Source organism: Girardinichthys multiradiatus, chromosome 4 (genome assembly GCF_021462225.1).
Source record: "Girardinichthys multiradiatus isolate DD_20200921_A chromosome 4, DD_fGirMul_XY1, whole genome shotgun sequence".
NCBI classification, from domain to species: domain Eukaryota; kingdom Metazoa; phylum Chordata; class Actinopteri; order Cyprinodontiformes; family Goodeidae; genus Girardinichthys; species Girardinichthys multiradiatus.
Genome location: NC_061797.1, coordinates 29,568,765 through 29,587,258, shown reverse-complemented (window position 1 = coordinate 29,587,258; position 18,494 = coordinate 29,568,765). Strand labels below are relative to the sequence as shown.

Genomic DNA, 18,494 nt, shown 5'->3' with positions numbered 1-18,494 from the left:
GGCAAAACCTGGATTTTTTTTTTTTGAAAGTTATATCCCAATGCATCAGAGAGAGCAAATATTAAATTACTTTCTTTTTCCAGACTTGTGTGGTAGATTATTTGGATGAACATAGGAATGGTGACAGCAAAGGTTTTCTGCTCTGCAGGTTTGTTTTGTATTTTTATAGCGAGCTCCATATCAGGTTCGGACATACAGGTCCTTCTCAAAATATTAGCATATTGTGATAAAGTTCATTATTTTCCATAATGTCATGATGAAAATTTAACATTCATATATTTTAGATTCATTGCACACTAACTGAAATATTTCAGGTCTTTTATTGTCTTAATACGGATGATTTTGGCATACAGCTCATGAAAACCCAAAATTCCTATCTCACAAAATTAGCATATTTCATCCGACCAATAAAAGAAAAGTGTTTTTAATACAAAAAACGTCAACCATCAAATAATCATGTACAGTTATGCACTCAATACTTGGTCAGGAATCCTTTGGCAGAAATGACTGCTTCAATGCGGCGTGGCATGGAGGCAATCAGCCTGTGGCACTGCTGAGGTCTTATGGAGGCCCAGGATGCTTCGATAGCGGCCTTTAGCTCATCCAGAGTGTTGGGTCTTGAGTCTCTCAACGTTCTCTTCACAATATCCCACAGATTCTCTTTGGGGTTCAGGTCAGGAGAGTTGGCAGGCCAATTGAGCACAGTGATACCATGGTCAGTAAACCATTTACCAGTGGTTTTGGCACTGTGAGCAGGTCCCAGGTCGTGCTGAAAAATGAAATCTTCATCTCCATAAAGCTTTTCAGCAGATGGAAGCATGAAGTGCTCCAAAATCTGATAGCTAGCTGCATTGACCCTGCCCTTGATAAAACACAGTGGACCAACACCAGCAGCTGACATGGCACCCCAGACCATCACTGACTGTGGGTACTTGACACTGGACTTCTGGCATTTTGGCATTTCCTTCTCCCCAGTCTTCCTCCAGACTCTGGCACCTTGGTTTCCGAATGACATGCAGAATTTGCTTTCATCCGAAAAAAGTACTTTGGATCACTGAGCAACAGTCCAGTGCTGCTTCTCTGTAGCCCAGGTCAGGCGCTTCTGCCGCTGTTTCTGGTTCAAAAGTGGCTTGACCTGGGGAATGCGGCACCTGTAGCCCATTTCCTGCACACGCCTGTGCACGGTGGCTCTGGATGTTTCTACTCCAGACTCAGTCCACTGCTTCCGCAGGTCCCCCAAGGTCTGGAATCGGCCCTTCTCCACAATCTTCCTCAGGGTCCGGTCACCTCTTCTCGTTGTGCAGCGTTTTCTGCCACACTTTTTCCTTCCCACAGACTTCCCACTGAGGTGCCTTGATACAGCACTCTGGGAACAGCCTATTCGTTCAGAAATTTCTTTCTGTGTCTTACCCTCTTGCTTGAGGGTGTCAATAGTGGCCTTCTGGACAGCAGTCAGGTCGGCAGTCTTACCCATGATTGGGGTTTTGAGTGATGAACCAGGCTGGGAGTTTTAAAGGCCTCAGGAATCTTTTGCAGGTGTTTAGAGTTAACTCGTTGATTCAGATGATTAGGTTCATAGCTCGTTTAGAGACCCTTTTAATGATATGCTAATTTTGTGAGATAGGAATTTTGGGTTTTCATGAGCTGTATGCCACAATCATCCGTATTAAGACAATAAAAGACCTGAAATATTTCAGTTAGTGTGCAATGAATCTATAATATAGGAATGTAAAATTTTCATCATGACATTATGGAAAATAATGAACTTTATCACAATATGCTAATATTTTGAGAAGGACCTGTAAGTGTCAGCCATATTGAGAATAAAATATGATATCCTGTGATACCCTGTTCTTTTGGCACGCCATGCAGTTCTCCTGGTTTAATTTGGTCTGCGCTCTGGACTCCAGGCCGACTAGTTTAAGAAGACTCCACCAGCTGGCGATGTTAAAAAGTAACCTGTCACTATTTATCAATGAAGTTGAAAATAGAAAAAACACAATGCAGTTTTCAGTTCTTGTGTTTATCATGGGGGAATTTTTATCAAAACCAACCTGGCCCAGGGTAAAAAAAAAAATGTGATTAACCACATTTTGTGGATGAAATTTTCAAGCCATACCCAAGCCTGATTACTGGTTGACCTGTAGAATCAAAAAATCACTCAAATATAACCTGTCTGGCAACATGAAAAAGGCTACAGGATCTTAAGAAGCAATTAACCTGCCCTAATCTAAAGAAATTCAGGAACGGATTAGAAACAAACTCCCTTACATTTATAAATCTGTAAAGGATTACATGGCCGCATTTGTTACTAATTGCAGCACAACTAGGTATTAGTTAGGAAGCAAATACTTTTTCACAACACTATCTCTCATGATTTACAAGAGCCTGGATGATCTTACAAAATGGTACCAAGCCTCAAATTTCTCAAATGAACTCCCAGAAATAAAAGTTAACATAAGAGTCTTTATGTGGCCATGTTAAGGCATATTTATCCTGGTTGCAGTTTTTCATGCTGTGCTGCCTGATGGGTCAAAGGTCACCCAAATGCAGCAGTGTTGTCTGGTATTTATGGATTTTTTTCCAAGTTCCTTGAATCTTTTTTTTAACAATAAGTTTTAAAGACCACTTTGGAAATTCATAGTGATATTTTAGTGTGTTGCTGCATCCGATTCCAAATTTAACATTTCTGAACACAATAAATTTAGGAACGTACTAAAACTAATTTATTTTGTTGTTAAAAGCAGATATATTTTGTAATCATTTCCTTTTTTCATAAATCATTCTCTTCTTCCCTCTGTCTTTATCTGAGACACCAGAGAGGGACACATTAATGTCTGATAGTTTTTGCTTTTAAAAAGGTAAACAGGTTGTGTTTGTTTGAGAGTGAACTGAGTCAGAGGAAGACAGAGATTTGGTTGAATTGTGCATACTGAATATACTTGGTCTATAGCTGTATTTTTTTGCCCTGGATGAGTGTGTGAAGGTAAAAGACAAACGCAACCCATTATCTGAGTGTTTCTATTGAGCTCTGCAGCAGAATAAATCTGGATTAAATGATCAGATGGTGAACTCGTAAACTTAGCATGAACTCCGATTTAATTTTTTTTTAGGTCAAATAAGATCTAAACAACAGAATCATTGACATTCAAACACTACTCAAAGATGCGATGAGTCAAAAGCCAACAAATAAGGTCAAGATACCAACTAAATGGATGATATATATATGAGCGGATATTAAGGCAAGCTGTAAACTGATTTTCTAATGGTGGCATTTAAGCTGAATTCAGCTGGAAATCTCAGTGTGTCAGGACCTATTGGATCAGCTTGTTCGCTGGCTCCGCATGAGTGAACTGAACAAAAGCAGAACGAAAACACTTCTAGAAGAACCTGGAAACAGAACCAAGCTTTTTTTAAATCCTATGAAATATCAGCTCAGTATAACTCAGAGTTTATGGCGTTCAACTGAGCTGCAGTAGCATACTCTTTAAATCACTGGATATAGAGAATGGAGTCATAAAGGTCATGTGTGACTTTAAAGAATGAAATGTGTCCTGGAAGTAAGACGTCAGCCTCATATTCATATTTGGAAAGGGCATCCTGGCCCTAATTTCCCTCCAGTATTCAGTTTACTTTGCCTTCTTTGGCTCACCCTATCCTTTAAAATGACTCTGTATATCTAAAAACAAATACAATAACCTACTCTAAAACTAGTATTTTTTCCAACTTTTGTTCAACCTCAACTCAGCCAACAGTTTTATATAAAGATGCAAACCCATAGTGTTGCAGAGAATGTTCTCCTAAAACTCAATCCTACACAAGAAGCCAGAGCTACTGTACAGTGGATTGGTTTAGAACAAAGCATATATGTGAGTTGGAATGGCCCAGTCAAAGTTCAGCCCTTAATCCAATAGCAGGACTTAAAAAATTGATGTTCGCAGACAGTCTCCATACAGTGACTGAGCTTGCTGAACTATTCGTCAAAGAAGAATAGGCAATAATTTAAGTCTTGCAGACTTTTTTTTTTTTTGCTCCAGTATTTCTGTGAAAAGATCTTTAACAATCTCCAACCAACGGATTCACAGACTTAGTAGATTTCTGGTGAAGCAGGTCACATAGCATTCGAGATCATGCTGATCTGATCTGCTGCGCACCTGCTGATAGTTGTCTCCTGTACCTAAAAACCGAATTGATTATGTCTCAGAGGTTAGCTCAGAGGTCAAAGATCTAAAGTCACCGGTTCAATAAAGGATGGGCAACTGGATGAGCTATGGATGGGCTAAAGTATATCACCTTGATGTAGAAAAAACAAGGTCATACAGCAACATGCACTTCATCTGAGGCTGCAGAGTGTTTTCAATTCAATTGTGACTAATCTGCAAATAATTTTTTATTCACTCTGAATACAAAAGGCCTGAAGATTAAAATCACTGGGAGAGCCAACAAACTGAATGAGTACCATCAGTTTTCACTGGTGCCCCGCTAAGGCTCTTATCAAAAGCAATTTAATGTTAAAACAGCGTACAGCTGCAAAATACAGTTTAACTAACTAGCTCTGAACAAGCTGATATAACCAGTAATCTTTCTATAATGAGGGATGGTATTCTGATGAGGACTGGAAATTATGTTTCTGAAACAAAAATAATGTGATCCATCCATCCAGCCTTGTTAGAGGTTTCAGTCCCTCAGTTTCACTTTTCATTGTTTCAGTCTTTAGCAACAATATTTTGGCACATTTAGACTCCTGACATGATTTTAGCTTTAAAACCTTTGTGCAATAGATTGCTTTGAAGCGTTTGTGTATTTTTAGGTTTTCACTATGCAGAGTTTGGTCAATGTCAGGTTTACGGTTCTGGTCAGAAGTTTAAATATATGTATCATGGGCATAAATGTCATGTTAAATTTGCGCTTTAAAATGTATTGGAGCATTCTTTTTTATTAGTGTGGAGAAATGAGAGAAACAAGAAGTCGGTGCACATTTTCAGATTTATTTGACATTTCTTTAAGAGTAACAACATTAAGCATACAGACTCAAATATATAGATACACCCCACTAATATTTGGTTGGATGTCCCTTAGCAGATAAACCCAACACTTTTTATAGCTATCAACAGGCTTCTGGCGTAGTGATGGCTGGATAATTTAACACCCTTCTGTGTCCACCTTCCAACCGTCTGTTCATTTGAGGTGAAGTTGAGGAATGTGGAGGAAGTTTGCTGTTTTCCTTATTCTGTTTATTTTCTGTAATGCACGAGAACCACTGGCAGGAGAACATACCCACAGCATGATGCGACCACCTCCATGCAGGACAGTTTGTTCAGTGTTAGGTTTCAAAGCCTCACCTTGCTATGTACAAACATTCTTCTTGTCACCGTGGGAAAATGGCTCTTTGTTCATCTTGTGTGACCATAAAACCTTTCTTCCACAGGCATCTGACCTGTCCATGCGGACAGTTTCAGATTTCAGTCAGGCTTAAGTGTCTCAATTTTAGAACAGGTGCTTCTTTCTTGGTCGGCACCCTCTGAGTTCCTATTAATGTAAAACTGGCTTCCTTGTGGACAGTTAGGGCCTTAAGCTACGGTGGTTCCTGGACTGTTCCTTATTGCTCTAACCAAATTCCTTTTATCCAAGTGTGTCATTGGACACAATGTTGTGTTAAGGGACCTATAGTTGGGCTTCTTAAGCCAGTATAATTTTCAACCTGTGTAGATTTGAAGAAATCTACAATAAATTAAAGCTTGAGCAATTAGTTCTTATTAAAAGTGATGAAAGTTGTATGTTCTATTATCAATTCAGCCTGTAAAACCATGTGCAAATGAATCGTCTGTCTTTAACATGACCGCCATGCCCCATGATGACTTTGTTCAATCTTCTGACTGGAACTAGTTATAGAAACACAACAAAGAAACTTGACTACTTCTAATTAGTGAAGAAAAATAGCCATATTAATTGCTTACATCTGTGCTTTAAAAATGAAAAATAACCATTAAAAAAAATCCGGTTTGGTTAAAATGTGCCATAAAGACATGCAGGTTGAAGTGAGAAAATTAAGCATGTGCTTTGGTTCTACTGCACAGCAATAAAAAAAAACATTTGTTCTCTGCTTTTCATTATGACCAAGAAGCTGTGACATTAATGACACTCTCTCATCTTTGTATTCAGTGACAACAGCTGTCATCATGCCAGCATTTCTCTGACATTAGCGAATAATGCCTGAAAAAATAAAAATGTAGGGTAACCTTATTTTTCCAGGCAGAAAAGTCAGAGAAATATGCTCAGACAGCTGAGGTGTTAATCTTTTGAAAGCTGGATGCTAGTTATAACTATGTCTACTTTATAAAGCCAGCACGCTGGTTTACACAGAGCAGCTGCAGGATTTGTAAGGAGCTTTATGTGATTTTTTAAGCATTTCTTTCCCCCTCACACGTTTAATGGATTTAGGCATTTGGCCAGGTCAAACTATAATCCTGAAGACTAAACACAAGCAGAGTGTCACAGGTTTTGCACCTACAAGTTGTGCTGCAAAAGATGAAAACATTCATTTCATACCAGAATAATCCATAAAAGCTGCTCTGTCGTTTAATGCTTAAAATAATTTTCGGTCTCTCAGTGATATGTGCTGTCTGTATTCTTCTTGCATTTCTGGCACATCTGCTACTGATAATCGCTGCCCTCAGAGTCCATACTCTGACACAACTAGTTTCTAGATTCACTGTAAATCCCTTCACATGTGCACACTTGCAAGCTGTGACCCAAAACTCATTTAAGGTTGAGTTGGATAAATAATAAACAGCTCAGTTCTGCACTCTACCACTGCCATGATTCACAGCAGAAAAAAGGAGAATAGAGAAATGCAGAAATGAGATATAAAAAAGAAAACAGTCACCCTAGTATTAATATTTGCAGGATACAGAACTCATTGTTTTGCATTTAAAAGATCATCTTGTTAATTTCCCTTAAACATACCCTACATGTCAAAATTATCACAGAGACCAGCAGAAACAGGACATGGGCTTGCTTTCTCTTGCCTAAATTGACAATAAATAGCTACATATTTGATGTGGACGGCGAAAAAATACAGTTCAGTAATTTATAAATGGTGTAGTACCGCCCTCTGGTGGGATTTAGTAAGAATAAATGATTCAAACAGACAAATATATATTTATACAGACTCGATACAAAAACGTGTTCTGTTCAAATTACAATCGTATCACACACATGCAGGCAGACAGACACTATTAACAAATTTTTTAGCTAAGTTCAGGAAGACAAAATGCATATTTATATGTAGAAGTAAAAGTCATCTTAACAAATTCAAGGTTCAGTTCTACAGAGGAGGTGCGGTTCTGCTGCAGAGGAACTGACCTGTTAAGCTTAGAACTTGTGGAAAATCTCCATCACAGCGATGGTGGTGCTCTGTCCAAAGATAAAAGCTCCAACCACGATGGTTACGACCCCCCAGATGGTTAAAATATCCCTGCAATGACAAGCAAAACTCAACCATAAGAAAGATGAGAACAGCTGACTTTAATAAAAGATTATTTTGGTCAGTTCTGAGTTAAATTAACCTGGAGGTTTTTGTCTTTTGCTTTCACATAAAAATCAACAATGTACTGGAAATTCAACTATTTTTGACATCATTAAAGCTGCTGCAGATTCAAAGAAAACTACTTCATGTCTTTGGTATTCTACATGCCTCTACTGGACAGTGAACCTGCTCTCATGTTTAAGAAGATGCTGATCGGTTTACATGAGCTTTTTAACAGAATTGGACAGAGACAGTAGAGGCATTTGAAGATGGATCCAAACTACAGTGCTGAGCACAGGCCAAATGTAATGCAACCTTATGCCCTGATGACCTCTGCTTTAAGGAGATTAAAAGAAAGTCAGATTGCTTGGAAGGAGAATATGAAAGAAAATGTTAGGACAAAAGAGTTGCGCATAATATTTGTCCCAAGGTCACCCCCATTAAATTTTCACTTCTTTCAAAAGAAAAGTTCACATTTCAGTGTCAGATTTTCTTAATTTCTGCAAAAGGAAGTGGTTCAGTTACAGCTATAAGTAAAATTGTTTTACTCATTTAAAGAAATATGTGAATTTTGAGGAAAAGGTTAGGACATGTGCCCACTAAGAGCTCAATGAAAGTTTGTCCTGCTCCTCATTATCAGTATTTAATTTCTTATCAACAATAGCAAAACCCAGCTGAGGGTCGAGTGATAACATATGAGGGTGTTTGGAGACTTGATTCGTCTGTTCTCAGAAGTTGCTTGGACACTCAGATCTGGACATGTTGGGCTTCACTTAGATTATTTTCTGTACAGCGGAATGGCTGTTTTGATGAACTGCTGCTTTAAAAAAAAACTGGGAAGAAAATTTAGATCAGTAGCCAAGATTGCTGGATGTGGTGTTTAATGCACATTTAATACATAAGCGCTCACATAAAAAAGATCTACAGTATTTCACCATTAGAGCTTCATTACCAGACTAAACATTTTGAGAAAAAATACCAATAAATAATTTCCAAAATAGAAATAGATCTTTACTGTAACCACAAGTAAAGTGAATTGTCCAACTGTGCATGTTTGCTTGGAGTAAGCAGTAATATATTTTTATCTTGTTTTAAGAATTTCTGCATTTAACTTGAGAAACTTGAGGATTACTAACTGTGCCTCTTGACCCGGTCCACGCTTTAAATATAGGAATTTCACTCACCGGACTCTTGGAGAGACATCTTCAGTTTGCATTGTGAACACTAAGCAAAGACCTGCAGCACACGAAAAACACCACAGGGCTTTTATTGCATAACAATCAACCCAACAATGAAGCAAATTTAATTTGTACCCATTTATCTATTTGGATAATCAGTAGATTTTTTCATATATTGATGTTTCGATTTGAATAAACCTAAATGCAATGATGTCATGTGACATCATTATACTGACTACACTTCAGATTTGTATCTATCACACAAATTCCCAATAAAATACCTTGGTATTAGTGGTTGTAATGTGATAAAATGTGGAAATGTTCAATAGGTATGAATACTTTTGCAAGGCAACATCATTTTTGAAAAAAATTTTAGTTTTTCATTTAAGCTGACCCAGAAAAGTTAGTCTTTCAAGAAAAAATATATACATTTTCTAAACAATCTGCTGGCCATATGTTGCCAAACGTTTTACCATCAACACAATAAAAAGTAAAAGTTTATGCTAGAGGTTGGTGTCTTTACAAGTTAAAGAGCAACCATATGAATACTAGCTTGTATCTTTAATACTAGAACATGTTTTCTCTTCAGAACTGCTGAAGTTGTGAACACTAAGACCAGGTGCAGCTGCAGAGTGGCAGTAAATGAATATATATTTTCATTGTCTATGCAAATGCTCTCCTGTTATTGTCTTGGAAGGGCCTTGTTGGTAACAAAACATATGCATTTCAATCTGTGGCTTTTTATTTATCATCATTTTTTGTTAGGCTGCACAAAAAGTATAAATCTAAAACCGAACAATTGTGGTTAATTGACAGTTTGGCTGGCATGGTGTTTTTGCACGAATAAAGAGAGCTAAGATTGTGGCCAGACACCAACATTAAATATAAACCAGTTTCCAACAAGAAATTAAGGTTGAAACCAGTTCGAAGAGACCAAAATAAAGTTTTGCATACCAGGGAAGATGAAGATGAAAAAGGCGCTGATTCCTCCAATAACGCTGATAACGTCAGCCATGTCTGGGACAAACATGGCAATCAGAAGCGTGAAGAAGATCCAGGCCACAGTTAGAACGACCCTGCAGCGACTCTCAAACGAATGAGTGACGACTCCCCGACGATTTCTTTGAACCTGTAGCACCAGGTTCAGGATCACAGATCTGCTCCCCACAGATGGAGAGAGACAACATATCAGGATCCTCACACATGAAACATCACAATAAGAGTACAAACTCCTCTGTGACGTGGATTACCTCCCCAGCAGAAGAATAATGGGATATATCGTGATTATCGATATTCCAAAAAGCAGCCTGGAGATGATCATGACCACGTCATTCCCAGGATATGACATAAGAATATCTGAGGCCACATCTTGCCCAAATGTCAAGAAGCCATACACACCTGGTGAAAGAGATGGTGGACGTGATCAGCAGTGTTTAGGTGAGCACTTTATGAAGAAAGACCAATGCTTGAGAAGGAACCCACCAGTCAGAGTGTAGATGAGCAAACAGAAAAACATGGAGAGCACAGAGATGACCACCCAATGGAGGAGCTTCTGGTTCTCCATGCTGCTGTAGATTGCTATACAGGCTTCATGGCACTGCACTCACAAACACAGAAAGATTCTTCATGATTTATTAAAGCCAGATCCGTCCTCAAAATGTCTTTTTTATTATTATGGTGAACACAGAATAATTTATTTCATTCAGTGACTGCTACCAGATCCCATATTATTCTTTTGTTTTGTAACGTTTGTTTCAGAAATAAATGCTTACAGACCAACTTTGAGTAAGTCCATAAAAAATGTCGGACAGCAAAATAACTTTGACACCAATTTGCAACTCTTTCATGAGAATTTGGCCTCAGAACAGCAAGTACCAGTTGTTTTTGGTGGTTTTTTACAGTTTCAAATGCTCAATGTAAAATTTGGTGTTGTTTTCTAAAGGTTTGCAGGAAGCTTCAATGCAGCCAGTTTTATTCTTTTTAGATATTTTGTCTGTGCAGCTATATGTTTGCAACAGGCCATTGTCTTGCAGAAAGTCCTAAATCCTATACCTTCAACCCAGTTTTCTGACATTGGGCAACACATACACTATTACCCAATGTTGTAGTTTTGTGACCCAATGTCAGAAAATCCATCTTTCTGAGACTAGGCCACATATAACGGTATAAGGCCTTGATGATTCTATATTTTATAGTTAATCTGACATTTTAGCACCCCTAGAAGAGGAAATGATGTCATTGGTTTCCTTGTTTTTTCACATAGAAGGGGGTTTGCAAAACAACAAAACTAAAATCGAAATAATTTTTTAGAAAATCTTGTGTTAAAGTAAAACAAATCCAGCAAGACAACAAGAAAGTAAAAACCATTGTGCTATACATCGACAACTTGAATGTGGTTGAAGATGATTGTACCTGGAAGCCAAAGCAAATGGTTGGTACCACACTTAGCATGGAGGCCCAGGAACCCACTCTGAAAGACACAGACATTTCCTGATGTACATAAGACAAAAAGCTGCACATATACACACACCCATCCAAGGGAAATTAGAGGTACTGACCCTTGGCTTTGCTCTGGGGTAATAATTGTGTGGCTGTCCGTTAGATAATATTTGACAATGACTGCGACACAGAGATATGTAGCAGCAAGCGTCCCTAATACACTGACATGAAGAAAAACATTTAGAAAATACATAAAAATCATGTTAACAGAGGTAAGTCAAATGAAGAGTACCTTGTGTATTTCTGTATGCCGATTTCTTTTGGGATGGACAGAGGCAGGATGATGAAAAAGCACATGACGAAGAGGCCAAAGCGCTGGTCCGTGTACCAGTGATAGGGCATTTCTGCCTCACTGGATCCGGTCACCGTCTCATATAAAGAAATACACACTGGAAAGGAAACAAAAATCAAGACAGGAGGATTTACTCTGAGACAATAATGATTAAATATTTTTTCTTTCATTACAATTAACCCTATCAGAAAACAGTACAAAACATGGCCACTTTATTTTATAGTTTTCATTCAGAAATATTGTACTAATAATTTGTCTGTTACATACAGTTTTTAAAATGTTAGTGCATGTATTCAACCTGCTAAAGAGCTAAAGGAATACATTTTAAAAGAAAAATGGCTGCTGAGCTCGTCACACTTTTACGCACGTTTCTCCAGTTGGTCCTGCACCACCACCAGGAAGGCAACACTGATCATGAAGAGGTTGAAGCAGAAGCAGACTTCACAGAGCTGTCCCACGGCATGTCCACACACCTCTCTCACCACATCCTGATACGTCTTCTGTCTGCTCACAGACGACGCGTAGCCGAGGATGACCAGACCACTAATGAGGAAGACCAGTGATACCTGGAGAGAAAACCATTATGGGTTTAACACCAATTATTTGGTGCCACTCCCAGATGATACTGTCATCAACCGCAGGAAGATTTTAAACATACAGCCATGAGCACACACACGGAAGGGGTACCACAGCCTCTGCTTTCTCAAAATTTGTTCATTTCTTTATGATATTTAGTAGTTATTTTGAACATCATGGTTCTGTTTGTTAGAGAGATCAGGGTGGTTGTGTTAGGAACATGTTCAAGTTGAAAAATGTCACATCAAGGGTCATACAGAAAACAAAGTTCACATTCATGACTCAGTTAATGTCAAAGATCTTCCCAAAGTGCACCGTCACTGACACACAATGATACAACTGTAATGGAACCTACAACCTTAGCAGAAACATCATCTTTTAATAATGAGGAAACAAAGATCATGACAACTGAACAATAAAATTGTGTCCAGGAACCAAAATCCAACCCATTTCACTGCATATGACAACACTGTGTGAAGAAAACAAGCAATAGATTTTTCCAGTTAGGAAAACGGAGCAACACACCTTGCACTAGGAGCTGAAACTCCAGATCAGGTAAGTTACCGGTGACATCAGACCAATGAAGCATACATTTTTAATTTCTTCATAGTATTGCCTAAATTATAAGTTAAATCCCTCCAAAAATTTTAGAAATGTGTAACTAACAGATTTTTAATTGAATGCCATAAACCTCTCAGCCCTCTGTGTGCATCTGGGAAAAGGTAAAAGAAAATCCATTTGCAAATATAAAAGACTTTAAGCAATGAAAAGATAAACAATATTTCTTTCACACAGATACCTGATGTAAAATCACCCAAACTCCTTTAAAATGTGCAATTTGTAGTGTAGTGTATCTGTCGACAGCTGTAGAGGGGAAACAAACCCGAATTTCAGCTGCTAAAAAACATGAACTCGAATTACTTTGAGACAAAATCCATCAAAACTCTGAAATTTTTATAAAGCCAAATTGTCCCGAACTTGCATATACACATGAATATATTTGTACCTGTAAATACTTGAAATATTTTAAGATACACATCTCTGAGGGTGGTAGCTTTTTTCTTTTTGTGTCTCATACAATAAAGTGAGAAAATACATTATGGACCTAAATAGGTATCAGGATCCTGTAAATTAGGAGCAAAATCCTGGGGTATGAACATCCAGCTCAGTCTGCTACTTTGCTTATTGTTGGAAAGTATATTTTTTGTCAAACACAAAAACTTTGATCAGTCAGATGCAGTTCAGTGAAAGTCCTCACCAATACCTAAAGCTTCATTAGAGCTCATCTGTGAAAAAAGCAGCCTCGTTCACACCAAGAAGAGAAAGAGGGTTGCAAGCCAACATCAGAACTTACTCACAAAACTTTCTGGTTGGATTCTAATGGACTCAAATCACAGCTTTGAATTAGAAGAAAGCTCAGACTGCACTCAATAAACCCATTTTGTTTTAAACTCACCATTTCCACAGTAATGGCAGTGTTCACACCCCCCGCCTTCTCAAAGGCCCAGGGAAAGTTGAGCAGTCCAGCTCCCAGCGCAGATTTCAACATGATGAACACCGCTCCAAATGAGCCGAGCCTCGGGGGATCAGCATGAGATGCAGACCGGGCCAGCAGGCTAATGCTCTCCCGAGCCAGTTCCTCCATGACAGAGGCCCAGCTTAAACACTCCCAGCACCAAAACCAGAGGGCCCATTCCCTGAGAGGGAACCAGTATGAGAAACTGGTGTGTGTGGAATATATAGACCCACACAGCCTCACATGCATGGTCTTATTTTGACTGTTAAGCATTTCACACTGAGGGGAAAAATGTGACACTAAAGTGAGCGTTTTCTTTGTGTTCAGTCCACCGCTGTCCCTTAATGCTCATTTTTGACAGCACTGAAGCAATTGAGCATCTCAGAGGTGTTATGTAAAAAAATAACACAAAGGCAAATTGCATTTTAGGGCTAATGCAAAATGAAACATGAAAAATGTAGGTTTTCATTACTTATATGCAAACCCATCTAAATAATTTGCTTTAAATATTACATGGAATGAAATAAAACAATGAGAAACAGGCTGGAGTATTTTATTGTCACTGTTTGTGGTGTTTTCACAACTTCTTCTCGGGTGGCACTGATAAAGGCCTCTCCTGTGAACAAAACAATTGAAGGCATCATTGTCCAAGCTGACGAGTTATTGCTTTAACTAAGAATCTATGAATCAGTTGCAAAGCATTAATATTTCAACGTTTAATGTAATACTTGTGCACATGTGCACATGGCTCACTTCTGTCTCTTCCTCTGCATGGTGTCCAGGCTAAAACATAGGTTCCCAAGTCCAGACCTGCAACTTTTAGATGCATCTTTTCTCCAACACACCTGAACTGAATGGCTGAATCCCTTTCATTAACATTCAGTCATTTAGCTCTGCAGAGGCCTGGCATTGAGCCATTCAGTTGATGCAGGTGTGCTGGAGAAGGGATGCAGCTACAAGTTACAGTATCTCTCAAGGGCTGGACTTGAGCTAAAAGATTTCTTGGGGGCCTCAGCACCATGTCAAGGTTCCGAAAGAGTCCATTTGTTGATTGAGGAGGGTGAAAGTTGTCTTTGCACTTTGGAGTTTAATACTGTAGATTTAAATTCAGACATTTAAATGAATTTTTAAACATTTTCTATTGTTAGATATTTGTTAGAGTATTTGGATATTTTTGTCATTTTGTACGTGCATATACATCTGGGCTGCTGCTGCTGGGAGCTCAGGAGTTTTGTATATCAGTACCTGTTAAAATGTTGGTGAATAAACACCTGGTTGGTCTGCATCTTCTCTGCTTCAGGCCTCCTGCTTGATCCAACTGCTAAAGGCTGTCCTGACAGGCAGATTAAACATGTTAATGTGCTTTGCCCATAGCAAAGTTTAGTGGTAAGCTAACTGGTGCCAAAACTTTTCTGTGGCAACTTTATGTTTAATATACACTCTTAATTAGCAACACATTTGTGCATAAAATGTTTGCATTTTGGAAAAGACCAAAATGCAAACTATGCTTTCAAGGCTGTGATATATTGTAGCAAGGACCCAAATGCAAGGAGGCAGGCAGATGGAGTTTGATAATAAAATGACTTACAAGGCCAAGCATAAAGGGAAAAATAACTCTATAAACTGTAATACATAACATGACAAGGACATTTTTTACAGTTTGAGGTATTTAACAAAGAAAATAATTAATTTTATAATCCTCAGGTCCTTTACAACAGTCAAAGTCACACAAGCAGCAAAGTGTGCTGGGTTATCGCTCATGAAGATGTCTCTCAAAGAAAGTCACACCAAGTGATAGTTACTGGGGGAGGAGGGGAGATGCTGTCCACAAAATTATAAATATTTTTTCTGTTGGCATTGATTTGTTGAGAGGCAATGCATCTATGTATAATGACCTATAATCTGGAAACTTTACCTGATATTTACATGAAACTAAAACTCTCGCACCATGCAAGACCAAAAAGAAAAACAAGGGAACAGACTCCGAGATCAAAACAGAAAAGAAAACCAAAAAAAGAAAACCCAAATGACCCTCAGTGAATTTAGTTCACAAAACAAGACCTTCTGAAAGGGATCATAAAAAGCCGGAAGGCCTACAAAAGTTAATTTTAAAGATGTCTATTGACGAGCAAATAAAATGTTTTTACAGTGGAAAATGTGAAATTTCAAGCTGACATTTCATTAAAATGTTCAAATACTTCTGCTTGAGAGGTCATATTTTGGTGTCTGAATGTATAACCAGTTTCAAAATGAAGATTTGAGACTATCTCATCCAGCGAGCAGTTCGGGTTGTAAAGTGGTTAGGGCTGTTTCCTCAAAGCAGGAAGGTCACTGGTTTTGATGTGGGAATGTGCAGGCCCTTCCATGAGGTGTTTTTTTAGTTGAAAAATAAGGTATGTCCAGGTTTTCTCTGAATACTTCCTCCCATTGCTCACAAACGTGTGCTAGGTTAATCAGTTTTATGGTTTTCTCTATTGTTTACCTTGTATATTTCTCCTTGACTGCTGGGAGAGGCTACAGCATCAAAAATGTTTGCATTGTCTTTTTTTCTAACAATTAACAACAAATGACAACAGAAAGCTATTTTGCACTTGACTTTAAAAAAGACTTTGGCCAAAACAATGGTACATCAATGCCATGCATAATGTTTCATATCATAGGAATAAATCTTGTTTTGACATGAATTCTTTTACATTTTCCCTCTCACTGGAAACATACTCTGCAGTTTTGACTTCAGCAAAAAACAAAAACAAATAAAAAAGTTATTTTAAATGAGCATTTTAAATGTTTGCAGCTTCAATAACACAATTTGGTCCAATATTTTTGGCTGCATTTATGAAAAATGGCACAGTTTGAGTGACTCCTAAATATCTTGGCATACTGAGCACTAACATTTGATAAGAACCAACAATTGGATGATAAGACAGTGGCTCATCCAAAAGGCAATGACAGGTGAAAACATGACAGGTGACCTGAAAGATACAACATCCTGGGAAATAAAGGAAGTTTTGAATTATGATAACAATTTACCTTCAGAAAGCCAGAAGAATTATTGCTTCAAAGACTTCAAAAAAACTTCAGTCTTTAAGTCAAATCTTTAATCTCAGAACACGTACTGTACTGCATTTCTAGTTTTAAAATGTCCTCTAGTTTTGTTCCTTTTTGTTCTGCTTAGAGATTTATGCTCTGATGTAACCAAATCCTTCCATATGGATCGAACAATCAACTGCACGTGGAATTCATAATCCCCCCCAACAAGCTTGATGCTGCATGGCTCCTGCTGTGGAGAGGAAAACATTAAAATAAAAGCCTTGCCTGTTGTTCTGCATCTTTTAGGACTTTTAGGAAGGCATAGGAAGGATTCTACATTTACCATTTCAGTGGCTTTACTCACAATGAGAGCTCAAGGTGGAGTTCAGAGAGATTAGATATGTTAATGGATGTACAAGGGTTGGACAATGAAACTGAAACACCTGGTTTTAGACCACAATAATTTATTAGTATGGTGTAGGGCCTCCTTTTGCGGCCAATACAGCGTCAATTCGTCTTGGGAATGACATATACAAGTCCTGCACAGTGGTCAGAGGGATTTTAAGCCATTCTTCTTGCAGGATAGTGGCCAGGTCACTACGTGATACTGGTGGAGGAAAACGTTTCCTGACTCGCTCCTCCAAAACACCCCAAAGTGGCTCAATAATATTTAGATTTGGTGACTGTGCAGGCCGTGGGAGATGTTCAACTTCACTTTCATGTTCATCAAACCAATCTTTCACCAGTCTTGCTGTGTGTATTGGTGCATTGACTTCCTGATACACGGCACCGCCTTCAGGATACAATGTTTGAACCATTGGATGCACATGATCCTCAAGAATGGTTCGGTAGTCCTTGGCAGTGATGCGCCCATCTAGCCTTGATATGGCAGCCCAAACCATCATTGATCCACCCCCATGCTTCACTCTGGGCATGCAACAGTCAGGGTGCTACGCTTCTTTGGGTCTTCTCCACACCGTAACTCTCTCGGATGTGGGGAAAACAGTAAAGGTGGACTCATCAGAGAACAATACATGTTTCACATTGTCCACAGCCCAAGATTTGCGCTCCTTGCACCATTGAAACCGACGTTTGGCATTGGCACGAGTGACCAAAGGTTTGGCTATAGCAGCCCGGCCGTGTATATTGACCCTGTGGAGCTCCTGACGGACAGTTCTGGTGGAAACAGGAGAGTTGAGGTGCACATTTAAGTCTGCTGTGATTTGGGCAGCCGTGGTTTTATGTTTTGTGGATACAATCCGGGTTAGCACCCGAACATCCCTTTCAGACAGCTTCCTCTTGCGTCCACAGTTAATCCTGTTGGATGTGGTTCGTCCTTCTTGGTGGTATGCTGACATTACCCTGGATACCGTGGCTCTTGATACATCACAAAGACTTACTGTCTTGGTCACAGATGTGCCAGCAAGACGTGCACCAACAATTTGTCCTCTTTTGAACTCTGGTATGTCACCCATAATGTTGTGTGCATTTCAATATTTTGAGCAAAACTGTGCTCTTACCCTGCTAATTGAACCTTCACACTCTGCTCTTACTGGTGCAATGTGCAATCAATGAAGACTGGTTACCAGGCTGGTCCAATTTAGCCATGAAACCTCCCACACTAAAATGACAGGTGTTTCACTTTCATTGTCCAACCCCTGTATATGTCAAGCTACTTAGGAGAAAAGTGAGACTCTATCTGAAAGCAAAAAAACAGGCCAGTCTGAATTAACACACCTCTAACGTAACCTTTCAGTTACTTACACGACGGACATGAAATGAGCGCAGGACATGAAGGTGTGATTAAAAACAAGTCTTAACGGACCACCTCTCAAAATTTCAGATCCATTTTGCTTTCTGATAACAAAAAGTAGA

General features: G+C 38.8%; 1 protein-coding gene across 1 annotated transcript; it reads right to left on the bottom strand.

Annotated features, from left to right (window-relative positions):
- Positions 1–2,923: 2,923 nt before the first annotated feature.
- Positions 2,924–13,783, bottom strand: slc38a8b (solute carrier family 38 member 8b). Its single transcript, XM_047362680.1, has 10 exons — positions 13,530–13,783; positions 11,865–12,063; positions 11,438–11,594; positions 11,265–11,366; positions 11,119–11,176; positions 10,189–10,303; positions 9,957–10,104; positions 9,661–9,863; positions 8,713–8,764; positions 2,924–7,477 (listed from the first exon to the last, which is right to left on the bottom strand). Exons 1-10 carry the CDS (start codon positions 13,716–13,718, stop codon positions 7,375–7,377), a joined length of 1,326 nt encoding a protein of 441 aa, XP_047218636.1. The 5' UTR covers positions 13,719–13,783; the 3' UTR covers positions 2,924–7,374.
- Positions 13,784–18,494: the final 4,711 nt, after the last annotated feature.